Source organism: Cynara cardunculus, assembly GCF_001531365.2.
Source record: "Cynara cardunculus var. scolymus isolate 2C chromosome LG 11, CcrdV1, whole genome shotgun sequence".
Taxonomy (NCBI): domain Eukaryota; kingdom Viridiplantae; phylum Streptophyta; class Magnoliopsida; order Asterales; family Asteraceae; genus Cynara; species Cynara cardunculus.
In genome coordinates, this window is record NC_037538.1 from 16,440,243 (window position 1) to 16,456,413 (window position 16,171).

The 16,171-nt window shown below is 35.2% G+C and overlaps 1 protein-coding gene across 1 annotated transcript; it reads left to right on the plus strand.

The window, feature by feature from the left end:
• Positions 1–4,995: 4,995 nt before the first annotated feature.
• Positions 4,996–14,037, plus strand: LOC112521433 (ubiquitin carboxyl-terminal hydrolase 3). Its single transcript, XM_025130292.1, has 9 exons — positions 4,996–5,134; positions 6,108–6,239; positions 6,371–6,409; positions 7,113–7,218; positions 10,846–10,904; positions 11,007–11,081; positions 12,428–12,476; positions 12,900–12,976; positions 13,748–14,037. Exons 1-9 carry the CDS (start codon positions 5,066–5,068, stop codon positions 13,844–13,846), a joined length of 705 nt encoding a protein of 234 aa, XP_024986060.1. The 5' UTR covers positions 4,996–5,065; the 3' UTR covers positions 13,847–14,037.
• Positions 14,038–16,171: the final 2,134 nt, after the last annotated feature.

Genomic DNA, 16,171 nt, shown 5'->3' on the forward strand with positions numbered 1-16,171 from the left:
TACAAATGTAAAGAGTTGTATAGTAACCCACTTTTATATACATACATACATACACACACATATATATATATATATATATATATATATATATATATTCACTTCTTTAATTATATCACTAAGAATCTTGTGAGTTGTGATGCTCATAAATTAATAATAATAATACAACACTAACAACAACCATATAATTAAAGTAGTTAATAAGATTTATATTATCCTCATAAAATATTTGAGTGGCTTTTGTATTATATAAAATAAGTTTTTTTTTACACCCATTTTACTTTTTTCTCAAAATTTAATATATTGATCATAAAAAAAAAATCAAAATTAGATTTATTTGTTGAATAAAATTCAGTTATATTGATCAAAATAACCATTCAAATATATATTTTATTCAAAAATAAAAACATCATCTTTTTCTTAAAAACACATAAACCGTACTATAACATCTACAAAGACAGAATAATATGAAACATTAAAATCGAGATATATATCGCTGCATTGCACGAGTACCATTCTAGTTGTTTTATAAAGATAAAATTTGTTAGGTTGTTTAACTTTTGTCCTAATAACTTATTGTAACATCCTTGTATGTGATGCCTGTTAGTCTTATAAACTTAAAAATATTTGTCAACTGAAATTAAAAAAAAAAAAAAGACAGTATAAATGGAAGGATGAGAGTTATGGCCGGATCAGGTGTCCACACATGTTTGGTCGAATGGTGGGCATTAGGAAAGGGTGAAGTCATAGGTTCAAACCCACACACCACCATCTACTGCATACTCACTGTCATTTTTCTTTCCCCTGATGGTCGAGGAATTGGTGCGGTGAGGACGTTCTAGAGGCTAGCCTATCCCTTCGAGCTTAAAAGACTCGTTTATTTATTTTACTCTAGTTCAGTCAAAATGTGAGCAGTAGATTGCATATTGCTTCTAGGAATAAAGCCGATCAACAATTGGAAAGTTTAACACAAGTAGGGGTGTCAAGAATTATTGAAGCCAAATAACATACTCGAATTAAATGAGATGTTGGAAAAGATTTCTGGTTAGAAAGGTTTGGTTAATCGAATAAGTAAGGATCCCTATTCGGTTTGGTTCCCGGTTATTTTTTCTTTTGTAATTTAGTTAAACCGAATAGCTCATTCAACTAATATTTATACATTTCGTTTTTATAAAGATAATTACGTTTAGCTGCATAGTACCCACACAGCCCATTCTTTCCTTTCCCAAACATGCATTTTCTTGAGTTTTGAAGCACCAACAACCCCCATCGATAAATACTCAAAAAGACTCAATTTTAAACAATTTGAGGATGAAAATGTAGATGAAATACACACTTAAAATTTTAACGAGAATCTGGGTGTTACAATTTCACTAATAAGTCATACGACAAGTGGCATGACCCAGTAATGGGTTCCAGACATATGCAGGTCGGACAACCTAGAAAATCTCAGTGCGAAAATGACTCATACCCGACCAGGCAGTTTATAGATCTCTTTTCTTCCAACGTTACACGTTTTTAGATAAAGCTTACTTTTTATCATGAAGTATACATGTATGATGTGTATGTCAAGATATGATTTTGTTCACGCAAACATGAACTACATAAGCTTAAGCTGACTATAATATGCATCTTAGAGCTAGGTAATTTGAAGTTGGATGAGGGCAACGGACACGCTTAGAGACTTGCTTATTATTATTATTATTTTAAATTCAGTCTTTTATTTAGACTTTTATGTATAGATCAGTTGCAACTTAAGCTGGTATGGGACATGTTAGCTCTTAAGTTGCATATTTATTGTTTTAAAGTGTTCCGTTGTTGACATTTTTATATATAGTCATTAACTTGGAGATATTTATTGCAAAGTTATTGATGATGTTTACACACCCATTTTTACCTTTCGTGATATTTGAACATTTGACCTCCTAGGAGGTTGGGCTCTACCGGAACCCAAATACCATTAGGCCAAAGACCCTTTGGTTTAAGGAAAAGTACATCAAATTGGAAAAAAACTTTGACATGACTCCTATTTTGGCGTACCAACTTTTAAAATCTTAATTATAGGGTTTGAAACAATCTTTTCATATATTTAGGTGTTTGGTTTACGTGTTGAACAGGTAACTGGTTACTTTAAAATGATTTGACAATAAATGTTAGCTAAAGGGTTGTTTGGTTCATTTTTTACTAAGACCTACATGGATAAAGTTGTCTGTATTGATAAAGATGTTTGTATGATAACAGATTAGTTGTTGTTTGGTTGCAATGCTGAATAAACATTTTGAATGATATATATGACCATTTTACCCCTTGTTATTTGTTTTTTTTTCATAAATAAAAAATATTTCAGTTTCTTCATCTCCAACCGCTGGAACCTCCTTTTCCACCGATTCACGCCCATTACGATTCGATTTCCCAAAAATTCCACCAATCGACAACTCCAAAATCAATTCATTTTCCTCCATGTTTTCGCCAACAATTCAAACGCTTTTTCATCTCCAACAGTCTCATATCCTTCGCCATTAAAATCAATAAAAATGAAAAACTCTCTAATTCTGTTTTGAAAATACGATTGAAACTATGGTTTTTTCCGCATTGAAAAGGGGGGAAATGTCGGTCGGAGGTTGAGGAATATGCCGGCGAACAACTTTCTTTAGACCCGATGATGGTTTGAACTTTGAAGCATGAGAGGTCTCTAATATCTAGAAGAAGGAAGGAGAAGGCGCAGAGGAGAAAAATGGTGAAATATTTTAACAAATGGCTGGTTGATTTCATATAATGGGAGAAGAAGACGAAATAAGGGGAATAAATGGATCAATAAATGACTGAGTGTATATGACTCTACTTTTGTAGCTGAGCGATTCAGCCATGGACTGACCGAATAAGCCCATACCGAACAGTTAGATATGACTAAGCAAATAAGCATATGGCTTATACAACCCATTAAGCCGCAACCGAAGAACCCCTAAATCTTATTTGGATATTAAAACAACCACATCGTAAAATTCCGTGTCATCATTATTCAAATAAATGTAAAATAAACACTAAAATTACTCGATCAGATCATCCTTTCCTTCCTTGGCCAAATCACTAATCAAAACACAGTTTAGCTTCCACATCCCTTCCCGTTGCCTTCCTCAACCTGGATTCGTGGTACACAAATATAAATCTCCAAGCCGAAGTTCTTTCTCATCTAAATCATCTTACATGTTATTGAGTTTCTTTTTAAGAGTTACAATCGAATTTATGTCAAAGAGCGTTTTTATTTTAGAAGAAGATGGAATGAAACTTAAATTAGGTTTGACCATGTGTTTTATTGACATGAATTGAAATGAAATATGGCAAAAGAATTAGAATTTGTTTGTTTGTTTGGTTCGCTAAATATAACTTTAGAATTATTATAATAGTGATAAATTACAGAAACATCCCTTCATAATATGTTTTTTCTGATTCGTTGAATATAATAGTGGTGATGGAGTGGAGGTAGTAGTTGTGTGAATGGTAGTGATGGTGATGGTGATGGTAGTGGTAATAGTTGTGGTGGCGATGGTGGAAACAATGAGGGCGGTGGCAACGATGACGGTGGTGGCGGCGGCGGTGGTGACGACAACGTCGATGGTGGTGGGGGTGAAGGCGATAGTAATAACAACGGTGGGTGTAAAGGCGATAGTGGTAACATCAGTAGTGGTTGACGACAACAACGATGGTGGTGGTGGTGAGATGCAATGAAATTGAGTAAATAAAAGAATATAATAGTTTTTTTCTTTAAAGACGGGACAAAGCATTTGAAATTCCTTATTAGAACCCAAGAAATTTACATTACACCATATGTAGACTTCAAATTCCTTGTCAAAACTCAAACAAAGAACCAAACAAATAAATGAAATTTGGTCAATTTAATTCCTTCGAAATCCAATGACAAACACCACCTTAATTTTTGTATCACTTGACATGTTATCAGTAAAGAAAGAATGCAATGCCTTACCCAAGTTCAAATTTCTTAGGGCATCTCCAATCCACCACTAAAACACTAAAAAAATCTGGAGGTCACAATCTTGATCTTTATATTTGGAGGTAGGTGGTAGCTGTGACGATGATAGTGGTGGGATAGTGGTCGGTGGCTAGGGCCTGGGAGTGGGTGGGTATGACGACAACAATAGTGATATGGTGTTTAGTGGTGGGTTGGGGTAGGGTGGTGTGCAGGTGATTAACAGTTATAAAGGCGACAATAGTGGTGTGGGGGTGGGGGGTTAGGTTAGGGGCGGGGTGAGCGAGGGGGAAGGGTGGCGGGGCGGGGCAGGGCGGTGGGGATAGGTGGCAGCTGTGACGACGACAGTGGTGGGAAGGTGGTGGCAGGGAGTGGGTGGGTATGACGACGACAATAGTGACATGGTGTGGTGGTGGGGGTTAGGTCAGGGGCGTGACAGTAACGGTAGTAGCATGGTCGTAATAGGGATATGCAGTGAGTGACTGTGAGTGGGTGAGTGTGATGACAACAGTAGTGACATGGTGGTTAGTCGTGGGGTCTGGTGGGTGGGTGAGGGTAGGTGGCGGCAACAGTAGTGGTGGGGGTTTAAGGGTGGGACATGACGAACAATAGTAGCATGTTCATGGTGGGTGGTGATGAAATTCAATTCCTTCCATTATGTCAAGAAATAATGAATTCATTAATTTGTGGAATTCAATGGAATTCGAAGGATTCCATCTATTTTAAGAAACGAACCAAACAAATGAATTGAAATTTGATCAAAATAATTGTTATTATAATTCTATCAAATTCCTTCGAGTTTCATGAACCAAACCGCCCCGAAGTAATCTAAACCTATTAAACACTTACCCAGATAGCATTGATAAACTACCCCTAAATTTAATATAAAACATATTCGAATTTTGTTAGAAAAAGTGTTAAAAAGAGAATGCAACATTTGTTGGAGGACCATGGAAAAGGATAGATTCGAGGCCTTTCAAAACACTAATATATAGCACAAAGAGATGTACGCATGTATATATATTATTCTGTTTGCCTTCAACCCTGCTAAAGAAGTAGAACCAAATCTAAAATCAATCAACAATGGCCGAAACAGCTTCTTCAGCTAAAAGATGGCTTCCTCTCGAAGCCAACCCCGATGTTATGAACCAGGTTCTTTCTCCCTCTCTATTATCTTCTGAATCGATCCTTCTTTCTGTATCTGTTGGATCAATTAAATCGTTCCTGACGACTACCATCTCTAATGATTTTCCTTAACGTTTTACTTGCTGTTACTGTTGGAGTTGGGTTGAGAAATTCTGTGGCTATCTGCTCATCTCTTCAGAGAAATTAGGGTTCAGTTGGGTTATTATTATCTACACACATACATCAACTCAATTAAATTGATATATCGTGGTTTTCTACATCTTTCAACTCTCTCTTAGGGGATCACATAAATAAAATTCTTCTTGTTTGCAATTGTCTATGTCGTCCACTAACTCGGAACATGCACTTGCCAAGGCCAAATTGTGTTTGCATTTGAAAGAAAGATATCACGGTGTAGGGAGGTATAATTCTGGGGATTGTAAGTTGTAACTGGTGATGTCCTATTAATCTGGGGATGGGAAAAGAAAGCAATCAGGTACAAGGATATGAGCTCTTTAATTACTTAATTTAGCATTTAACCAACCCGGCTGGCCTCTGGGAATGGTCTTGTGGATGTTGTGGTCTTAAGTGTGTTCATGAAATGTGTGTGACTTTAGTTCATGATCATATCGCATATTACAATTGTGTGCATATACTAGACCTGCCAGACCTTTCCGTTGCACTTAATTAACTTATAGGAATATTGTAATCATATTTGAAGTTGAAAAGTAATCCATAGATGTGTTATCGGTTAGGTACATCTACAAATTTAAATTGCTGTTCTGCTACTTAAAGCACCGGATGAGGTTAAATAGCTGTTAAGGTCACTGGTGACGGAATCACATAGTCAATGGAGTTGTATGCTATCCACCTTCATAGAAAATCTTTTCCTGCAGTTAATAAGGGCCTGAGATTATATTTGCCAACTTAGCTATTTGATCCATGGATCACATGACTAACACATGTCTGTTTGTATGATTATGCTTTTGTATCTGGATAGTTTCTTTGGGGCCTTGGTGTTCCTCCGGGTGAGGCAGAATGCAATGATGTATATGGATTTGACGAAGAACTCTTGGAAATGGTCCCCAAGCCGGTACTTGCCGTGCTGTTTCTTTACCCCCTGACGCCGGAGGTTCGTTATCCTAAACAGATGTTTGTTGTGTGTGAAACACTCTAGCTGGAAGCATTTTGTATGTGAAATCTTTCATTTTCTATTGAATAGTATATACATGTTGATTAATGTTTTTATTTTACTTGTTTTAGAGCGAGCAAGAAAGATTACAGCAGAACAGCATTAAACAGGTGGGTTACTGATCAACATTTGCCATTGAAAAGTATATTTTAGCAAAATTATCTTTTAATAAAAGAGGATGATCCAAACGCACAAGGCTCTCTTCAATTGCATAACCTCCTTTGTTAAAGGTCATATGCTGCTTATAAGCTAGAATCTATTCCTACCATTAATTGGTGAAATATGTTCTGTTGTTAAATTTTGGATTCTCTAACCTGTATGTTTGAATCAACTTGATAGATGGAGATTAAGTGTCAGTAATGTTGACGAGGCCACATGTAATTGATGACTCACCTTCATATAAAACGATGCTTTGTTAAACATAAAATACCCCTTGCTCAGATTTTGAATCCAGAGATCTCAAATAAGGGATGGATTGCAGTTATGCAGTTTATGGTTTTATCTTCTGCATGGAACTCATGCAGTGGGATGGGGTTAGGGGATGTTCTCTCATTATCCTCTTCTGCTAATAATTTCTTCCCGGTGGCTTAGCCTGTCCTTTTTGAAAACAAGGCAGTGTTTGGCAGGCTTTGTGGACAGAAAACACATGCCTTAGATTTTAGCAGCAACTAAATCTGAGCTAGATAGCTAAAATTTAAAATGTCCTTTTGATGTATCGTACCACTTCATCACCATATCATGGTGCTCATGTTTAAGCTGTTTTTTTTGTTTTTTTTTATATGATTAGAATGTTGTATGCTTTTGAGACTGCAGGATCCTTGTGATGGAGTTTACTTCATGAGACAAACGGTGGGAAATGCATGTGGAACGATTGGACTTCTTCATGCTATAGGCAACATCACCTCAGAGATAAAACTTGGTAGGCCATTGCTTACTTTGTTGCACACACTTTATCTTGCCTCAGGTTGTGTATTTTTGTTATTAATCACTTCACTAACTTATGAGCTTGAGGTTCTCATGAGTTCTATCATGTTCTTTATGTATGAATTCCCACAAAATGGTGTCTCTTTGTTTAGCTTGTCTGTTTTGCTTTTCCTCCTTTTATTTTCAGCAAAGGAATGAACCTTGAGTGGTCTAGTATTGGATGTTCTTATCCATGTAACCATTGTGGCAAATATCAGGAGTTCACAAGGTCACTTAAAATGCATATCAAATTTCCTGCTTGATAACTGATGCTCACACTACCACAAGAAGGATATATAATCTATTAAATCACGACCGTCTATGGCAAATATCAGGAGTTTGCAAGGTCACTTTATTTGCATATCAAGTTTCCTGCTATATATATAGTAATACCATGCATGGGAACCAACTATGCATTTTATGACCTGTGCTATGACCTTGATTATCACTACTGCAGGTAATCTTCATGCTTTGTAGTCCATATTCTGTAAAATTACGTGGACCATTTTATTTTATGATTCGACATTTGTCTGCTTTTTAACTATATCCAATGAGGTTAAGGAAAATGCTTGATCTACTCTTTTAGAGTACTTTGTTGTGTAAACATAGTGGTTACATTTACATCTTAATAATTCCCAGGAGCTACTTAAAATTAAATTTTCCAGCAAATATGCAACCATTTTTGGGGGGATGTCACATAGGATAACTTCAAAAAATTTCTCTTTCACCAACCTTAGTTTCTTGATCATCTTCCCTCTGGTTCCCTAAATATGCGCAGCAGCATGGGAGTATGATTTTCACCCTTTTGTTTGCTTTGCCGCTTGAGTAAACTTATTAGAAGATAATAAAAATATATTATACGCTTTTCTAAATGTTTTTATGGTCTATCATTCTTGTTTTCTTTCTCACCATAATCTTTCAGGTGTTGCAAACATAGACCTCCTGTCTAAGATCTTTTTTATTTTCTAATATCGTTGGTTATCGGACCTTCTCTCTGTCATGCAAACAGTGGTGGAGCCATGTTGGAGCCTGAGAGGGCATAGGCTCCCCTGGGCATTTCAATTTTTTAAAACGATATATGTAGGCATTTCAAAAGTTGTTTTCCTGGGCTCCCTTTCTCTCAAGCATGCTGCTCCATTTAGACCTCCCTGCTAGAAGTAGGAGAAAGTTGGGGGGTGATGTTGACCAACTTTTATATCTATACTACAAAACTCTCTAAACTTATTCTCCATTTGCACTTTTGGTCCCTACGAATATTAAATTTGTGTAACAGTTCTTATGGTGATTTTCATCATCTATATTGGTTCTTGTCCATAAGATGGGTTAATTCATGGGGTTTTTCCATCTATGTAATTTTAAGGAAAGGAGGGTTGGTTTCACTACAAGTAATACACATCTTTAATTCATTTAATAACAGCTTAATCTCAATTATATATGTTTTTTCACATAATTCCATAAATATATTGTTAAGAAATAGAAAAACAATGAAAATTTACGGGAAATTTTTTACTTTATGAGATTTATTAATTATTATGATGTTTTTAAACCTCGGATTTCAATTACAGAAATTGAAAAGAGTCAATTGCACCTATTAGCCCAACTCTATCAAATTGGTACCATAGATAAGTTTCAGAAAATAAAACTTTTCAAGATTGTTGTTGGATCTGTTAAGATCAGTGTTCCATTCTTATTAAATAGTCGGGTTCTTACATTTATTTTTGAATTTATCGTTTCATCAATATAGATCATTGTGCTTGGCATTTTAAAAAATTAATATTTATTTATTTCTTATTTTATCTTATTTTTGTATACTCATGCTCCCCCTGATCCGAAATCCTGGCTCCGCCACTGCATGCATACACGTCAAAAGTTATGAAATTTATTCACATATACAACATCATCATTCCCCATTCTTACAAATTTTACAACAATGTTGATTTGGAAAATTGTTCAAATTACATGAAGTTATCTGATTTTTCTATAAAGTGACTGTTTCTCTGGCAAGGCTGGTATATGGCAGAATATGTCTTGCATGTAGCTCCTAGAAGTAAAGGTTCTGTTAGTGTACATACATAGCCATACACTAGCTCTTTCAAAGTGGAGTAACATGTGTACAAACTTTAAGGTGCCTAGATAGAAATTAACTAACTTGAAAGAAGTTTTTTTTTCACTGGCTCGTGATCTATGCTGTTAATTGCAGCGCAATAGCGGTGTAAATAGGAGTTCCGATAATAGCGGCACAATTTACTGCTATTTCACCGATATTTAGGGGAAAATTGCGGTCCGGAATAGCGGTATTTAGGTTGGGGTTTTTTGAGCTTTATTTTGAGTTTTTGCCTTGGGCCTTTTATTTTGATTTGGGCTGTGATTTAATTTTAATCCATTATACTTAACAAGTTAACAGTAACGAATGCATCTGGTTTAGAAGTCGTAGGTTTTAAATTTTAAGTTCTTTCTATCATCGACCCAAGTCGACAATCGCAGCCTCCTCCCGATCCAGCCACTAGTCTCGACAGTCGACAATAGCAGCCTCCTCCCGTTCCAGCCACTAGTCTTGACAGTCAACAATCGCAGCCTCCTCCTGATCGACACTCCTCCAGCCTCCTCCCGATCGACACTTTTCCTATTTTGTTTTGTGAAACTTGTTTAAGTTGATGTTTTGATGTTGAAACTATATTTTTAATTAATGCATATAATATGTGAAGTTATGTATGCATACATATATGATTATATATATAATTCTAAGAAATATTATATGAACCGCTATTTTTGGACCGCTATACCACCGCAATAACCGCTACTTCAAATTTCAGTCATGACCGCTATTTTGTATTTTAACCTCTGTAACAGCATAGCTCGTGATTCACGAATTTTTGTTTATTTCATGTTCACTATTCTTTTGTATTTCTAGTTACGTTGTTTATGCTAGCCATATAGCTTTTTTTACCAACTAAGATTGATGCTTGGCGGGTGACAGCAGTTCTCCATGCCATTACCCTTGGATTTCTGTACTTTAAGAAGAGAAGTGGTCCACTTTGTATTCTTATGCCGTATAACCCAGGAGTTGTGTACTGGCCTATTGTTGCAAAGTTGCTTCATAGTTCTTACTGTCCTTGTATATTGTCCTGAATTTTGCAATTAGAACGTCCAATAGTGTTAACTTTTGCTTTGTATTGCCACAGAGGTTCAGATCAAAATTGATAACTTAGTGAAAATGGAGGGTTAGTTTTCATTGCCATGTGAGAAAGTGGTCAAAATACATTGAACTGCTAAGAGGGTTTCTACTGTCTGAGGATGTATTTTGGGTACTTTTTTGGGTTTTATCTCCATTTTTCTTGTGGAATAAGAAGCGAAGGATTTATAGTGGAAATTGAAATATGAACAAGATGAACATGGCTCCTTTGGTTTGTTCAGCAGCATGTACATTTGAAACTTTTTTGATATCCTAAACTGTTGTGGGAAATCTGTATATGCTTTCTGTAGTAGTTGGTTTCTTTCTAATGGAATTGTTTGCTTGTGGCTCCATTGTGAAGCGAGTTATTGGGCAATATGTTTTTACCATATTTGTGTTTCTTATTTCCAGTTGAGGGCTCATTTCTGGATAGGTTCTACAAATCTACGGCAAGCATGGATCCAATGGAGGTATTATGTTTCTTTTAACGTTCTCGATGGTTTTAATTTGATGATTAAGCTTTGTTTTTGCTATTCTTCCTCCTATTATATGCTTTTCATATTTCTCTGCAGCGTGCTCTTTACCTTGAGAATGATAGAGAAATGGAAGTCGCACATTCAGATGCAGTGGCTGCTGGTGAGACCGAGGTGAGTTGAAGTTCCTGGATTATAGTTTTAGTAAGTGGATGGCTTATAAAGAGTCAAATATCTAAAGTTGACTATAGATTGCCCCTTAACATAATTACTACTGTAAAGTTGGCGATGTCTTGTTGCAAAGAAATTTTCTTTAAATACACTATCAGCCCCATTAGTGTCTCTTTAAATATATTTATAAAACTGTAAAAATTCGGATAATGTGATATCATCTCCTTTTATCTTGATGTGTTTGCAAAAATTCCAGACTCCAGCTCAACATTAAATGCGATGTTTTAAGATATATAATGAGTTATGATCAAGAGACAAACCAACTAAATGCTAATGGGGCTGATATCACAGTTTTTGAATTTCAAGCTATTAAAGTTTTGGTTGTAACTGTCTTAGACCACACATCACAATGAGCATTTGTTGCAAAGAAGTGTGGTCATACAAGAACACTAGAATAGTAGTGTCTATACTAAATACTATGAGCCTTGAAAGAAGGAATTTCAAATAATTGTTCAGTGGGATGATGATAATTCTATTTAGATCATGGTATAAAATTTTAACTATTCATAATTGTACATGTATCTGCTATATGCTTTTATTGAATAGACTAAAAAGTGACTAAATCAAGTGCAAGTACCTAATTTAGTAGTTATCATGGTTGGTATTGAGGCCAATGTGAATCTTGTGACCCTCCATCACACAGAAATTAATTCCATTAAGTAATCATTGCTCCCCTGACCAATATGACTCAAATGGTGGTGTTCATGTACGAAAGTCTGATGTGGTTTTGATGAGCAGTTTAAGGCAATCGAAATGAATTGGTTTTGGAAGGTCTATTTGTTAACAATGTTTTATTTTTATTTTGCCCTTTTTTATCAAATAGATGGAAACAGAGGCCGTTCGACACTAAAAAAGTCCATGCCTGGCTTTTCTAAGTTGCTAGTCCCCTGGTATGATTTATTGCAACAAAAGCTAGTGTGTGTAGTAGGCTAGGGCCACATAGGCCGATTTCCACTTCGCCTTCTGTGATTACCAACACCTACAGTACCGCTTTACACCGAAATTTCACAGGTTGCAAATTTCTAAGGAAATCTCTTCCTTACGCTTCTATGATAAACCTAGGCTGCCGAGGAGAAACTTATTCTAAATGTTTTCTTTGTTTGTTGGTTTAATGTACTCTATTAATGTTCAATGAAGTTGGTGAGATACCTAAAATGATAAATGATGATGGATAAAACGTGTAACATGGTCTTCTAGGTGCCACCTAGAATTGTGAATCTGAGTTTGTGTTGGAGGGTTTCTTGTGAAGGATGATTACGATTATTCTAAACTCACATTTCTTTCTGCAGGCTTCCGACAATGTGAACGATCATTTTATCTGCTTTGCATGTGTTAATGGTATGTATCTCTCTCCCCCTCTCTCAATTTAACTTATTTTCAGTGGATCGCTGAACCTAGTCACCAGATACCCAGTTTATTTTTACTCAGTTAGAGATCATGGTTCTTACCAACTACTTTACTGTGCCATCGGGCCTACCGAGAATCTTATCGGATAAGTGTGGGTGGTGGCTTTTCCCGATTAGCACTTACCCAGTTTGTGCGGATAAATAATTGCTGATTATAGAATCCTCTTATCTAGTTTCCATTGCATATATGTCTTGGCTTATTGAGTTAGCAAAGAAGAGGTCACATCTAAGAATTCCATTGCATCTCTTTAATCATTAATGAAGTGCTCTTGCTAAATTTACATGAAGATGACCTCACTTTATAATTTATAATAACATAAGAAATTGGCTCTATTTTTTGGATAATAAATGACAGGACAACTGTATGAGCTTGATGGAAGGAAAACTGCACCCGTTTCACATGGCCCTTCTTCATCAAGCACCTTATTGCAGGTAACTTTTGATTACTCTGGTCAATTTTAGTTTCAGAGGCCCAAAGAGCTTTTTTTTGCATAAATCCAACAGTAGGTTGATTATGAAAAGTAGGGTAGAATGTAGTGTGTTGATTCCCTGCTTCTTCACATGGGTTCTAATTTTAATAGATTTAGGACCTTTTTAACCTTTGGGGTTTGGTGGGAGGTTTCATGGGCTCAAGCTGGCATGGATACCCATAGTTATCAAGATTAAGAACTTCTTTATAGCATCATCTATTAGGGGGGTGTTGGGATTGCTTATTTGAAACAACTCCTGCTTTTTCTACAAAAGTACTTATCAACTTATTATAAGTCAGAAGGGTTTAACTTCTTCAAAAAACTCCTTATTACCGGTTTGACACCGGTATAAGTTGTTTATCCAAACACTTAAAAGTGTTATTACCGGTGCCACACCGAAATAAGTTAATAAGTTGTTTTTATAAGCAATCCCAAATATTCACTAGATCATGCCCTTGTTTTCTTGGAAATTTTAGTAAGATGATACCAAATGTTGGGTCTTGCAATAGTTTGTTATGAAGAATCGAAGTACGAATACCTATATGACCAATTCTGGGATTTCAATTCTAGACTTCACTTTAAACCAAATGCAGGATTGGAATGGAATCTAATTTCAAATGAAACCGTATACGGTCCCTAATGGTTGTTTGGGAAGTCCATCCAGCATAAACTAGAATGGTTGATGTGGATGCCATTTTGCTTCTGATTTAATTGAGGTTTTGTAATGTTGTAGGATGCAGCTAAAGTGATCAAGGGGACGATAGCCAAAAATCCAAACTCGATCAACTTTAATGTGATTGCTATCTCGAGGACAGTCGGCACCGCTGCGTGATCATATTGATGTCGTTTTAGATTTAGAAATTTCGTAACCCGTCTTCTCGTATAATTTGCTAAACCTAGAAAGGTAAATGATCTCATCATCTTATGGTCACATGCTGATTTCTGAATATCGACCAAAATTTGTGTTTGTTTTTCGGTGTGATTGCGTAGGTTTTATCGAGTTCTGCTTAGATTGGTTTTCAACATTCTTTGAACTAACTGATAATCAAACCGAATAACATTTCAAAATAACTAATATTTTAATTAAACAAATAACATAAAAAATAAGAATTTTATTATCTTCGATTTGACGTCCATCTTGATATAGTTTATTTTTTTGTTTCAAGTGTTTTGTACGTAAAATGGTATATCTGTGTAATATCCATCATGAATATTAATGTATATCCACTTGTATAAAACTCCTCTTTACTATTCATACATCAATACGATATTTATTATGAATATACATCACTATAACATTCATCATGAATAATTATGTATTTTCACGTGTATTCAACGAATCTTTAGTATTCATACATGAGAATGACATTCATGATTAATATACATTTTCATTAGAATATTCATTATGAATATTCATGTATAATGTTCGAAAAAGCTCACCGCAACAGCCGTAATGGCACGCCATGGCTCAAGACTTTTGTCTCACGCTACATTATGTCTGAGGCATGCCACGATGGAATGTGCAGTTTTTATAACATAATATTTGATTTTACTTGTCTTTTTAATGTTTTATTTGTTAGTTTTTAATATATAACTTAATTTAAATTGTTTAGTATCATTGATTTATTGAGTAATAGTAGAAATCATATGTTTAAGTATATAGCTTTATATATGATATAGCGAATTGCCGTCATAAGTCACGCCTTGAAAAGGTCGTGATCTCATCGTGGCTTCCAAGGCTTGAGGCTTGACTTTGCCGCCACGTTACGTCTTACGCTATTTTGAACCTTGTTCATGTAGGTTCATGTATATAGAACAACTAATAAATATTCATATATCAGTATAATATTCATCATAAATACACGTTTTCACTATAACAATCATCATAAATACACATACTATTCATCATGAGTATTTATATATGTTCATGTGTATACAATTTTTAGGTATTCATACATAAGTATGATATTCATTATGAATATACATTTTAACTATAACATTCATCGTGAATATACATACTGATCATGTGTTGAAAACAACTCTGTAATATTCATATTAATATGATATTTATTATAAATATTAATTTTTGCCATAATATTCATCATGAAAATATTACAGTTTGAACTCTACGTATTCAAGTTTGTCTTTTATGTTTTTTCTTCTTTTTTATTGGTTCTCGATTGATTTTGATGAGTTCCCGATTAGTCTCAATAGGTTTCCGATCCATCTAGATAAAAACTGAAAGTGGTAAGTTAATGTTTTACACAAACAAACGCACAATTAATCAGTCGATAAGTTCTCAATTGGCCTCGCTGAAAATGAAAGTGGTAGGTTATGATTTTACATACACGACCACACACCAAGTCAATGGATGAGTTCTTAATTAGTCTCGGTTGGTCCCAATGGATTCTCGAGCAGTCTCTATTGGTCTCAATTTGTCCCGATGGGTTCCACATCTGTCTCGATAAACGCTGAAAGTGATAGACTATGATTTTACATACACAAACAAATAATGTATCAATTCATAGGTCTTTGATGGGAAATGAAGGTGGTAGGTGATGGTTTACGTACATAAACACACACCAAGTCAATAAATAAATTCTCGACCAGTCTCGATAGATTCTTGATCTCTCTCGATAGGTTTTCACTCGGTCCGATGGGTTATCAATCAGTCTTGATGGGTATTGGGTTACGATGATGAAGATTGTGGTGTCAGGTTGTGTACTTACGACGTCGAAGAAAGTGTTGAAAAAGATAATGTCGAGTTACAAAGTTATGGTGTCGAGTTCTTGTACGTACCTGAACGTACATGAATATTCATAATAAATATTACATAAATAGCATTTCACGTAAAAAGTGATTAAACCAAAGAAAAAAATATATCGAGATATATGTTATACCGAAGAGAATAAATTCTCGTTTTTATGATGTAATTTGTTTGTGTAAAAATATTAGTAAATTTTAAGATAACTTAGGGGGTGTTTGGGAAAGCTTTTCAAACTGACTTATTGACTTATTTCAGTTTGGTACCGGAGATAAGTCATTTTGTAGTGTTTGGGTAAAAAAAAAAAGTGCTTATACCGGTACCAAACCGGTAATAAGTCGTTTTTTATAAGTTAATCCATACTGACTTATGAAAATTGACTTATTACCGATT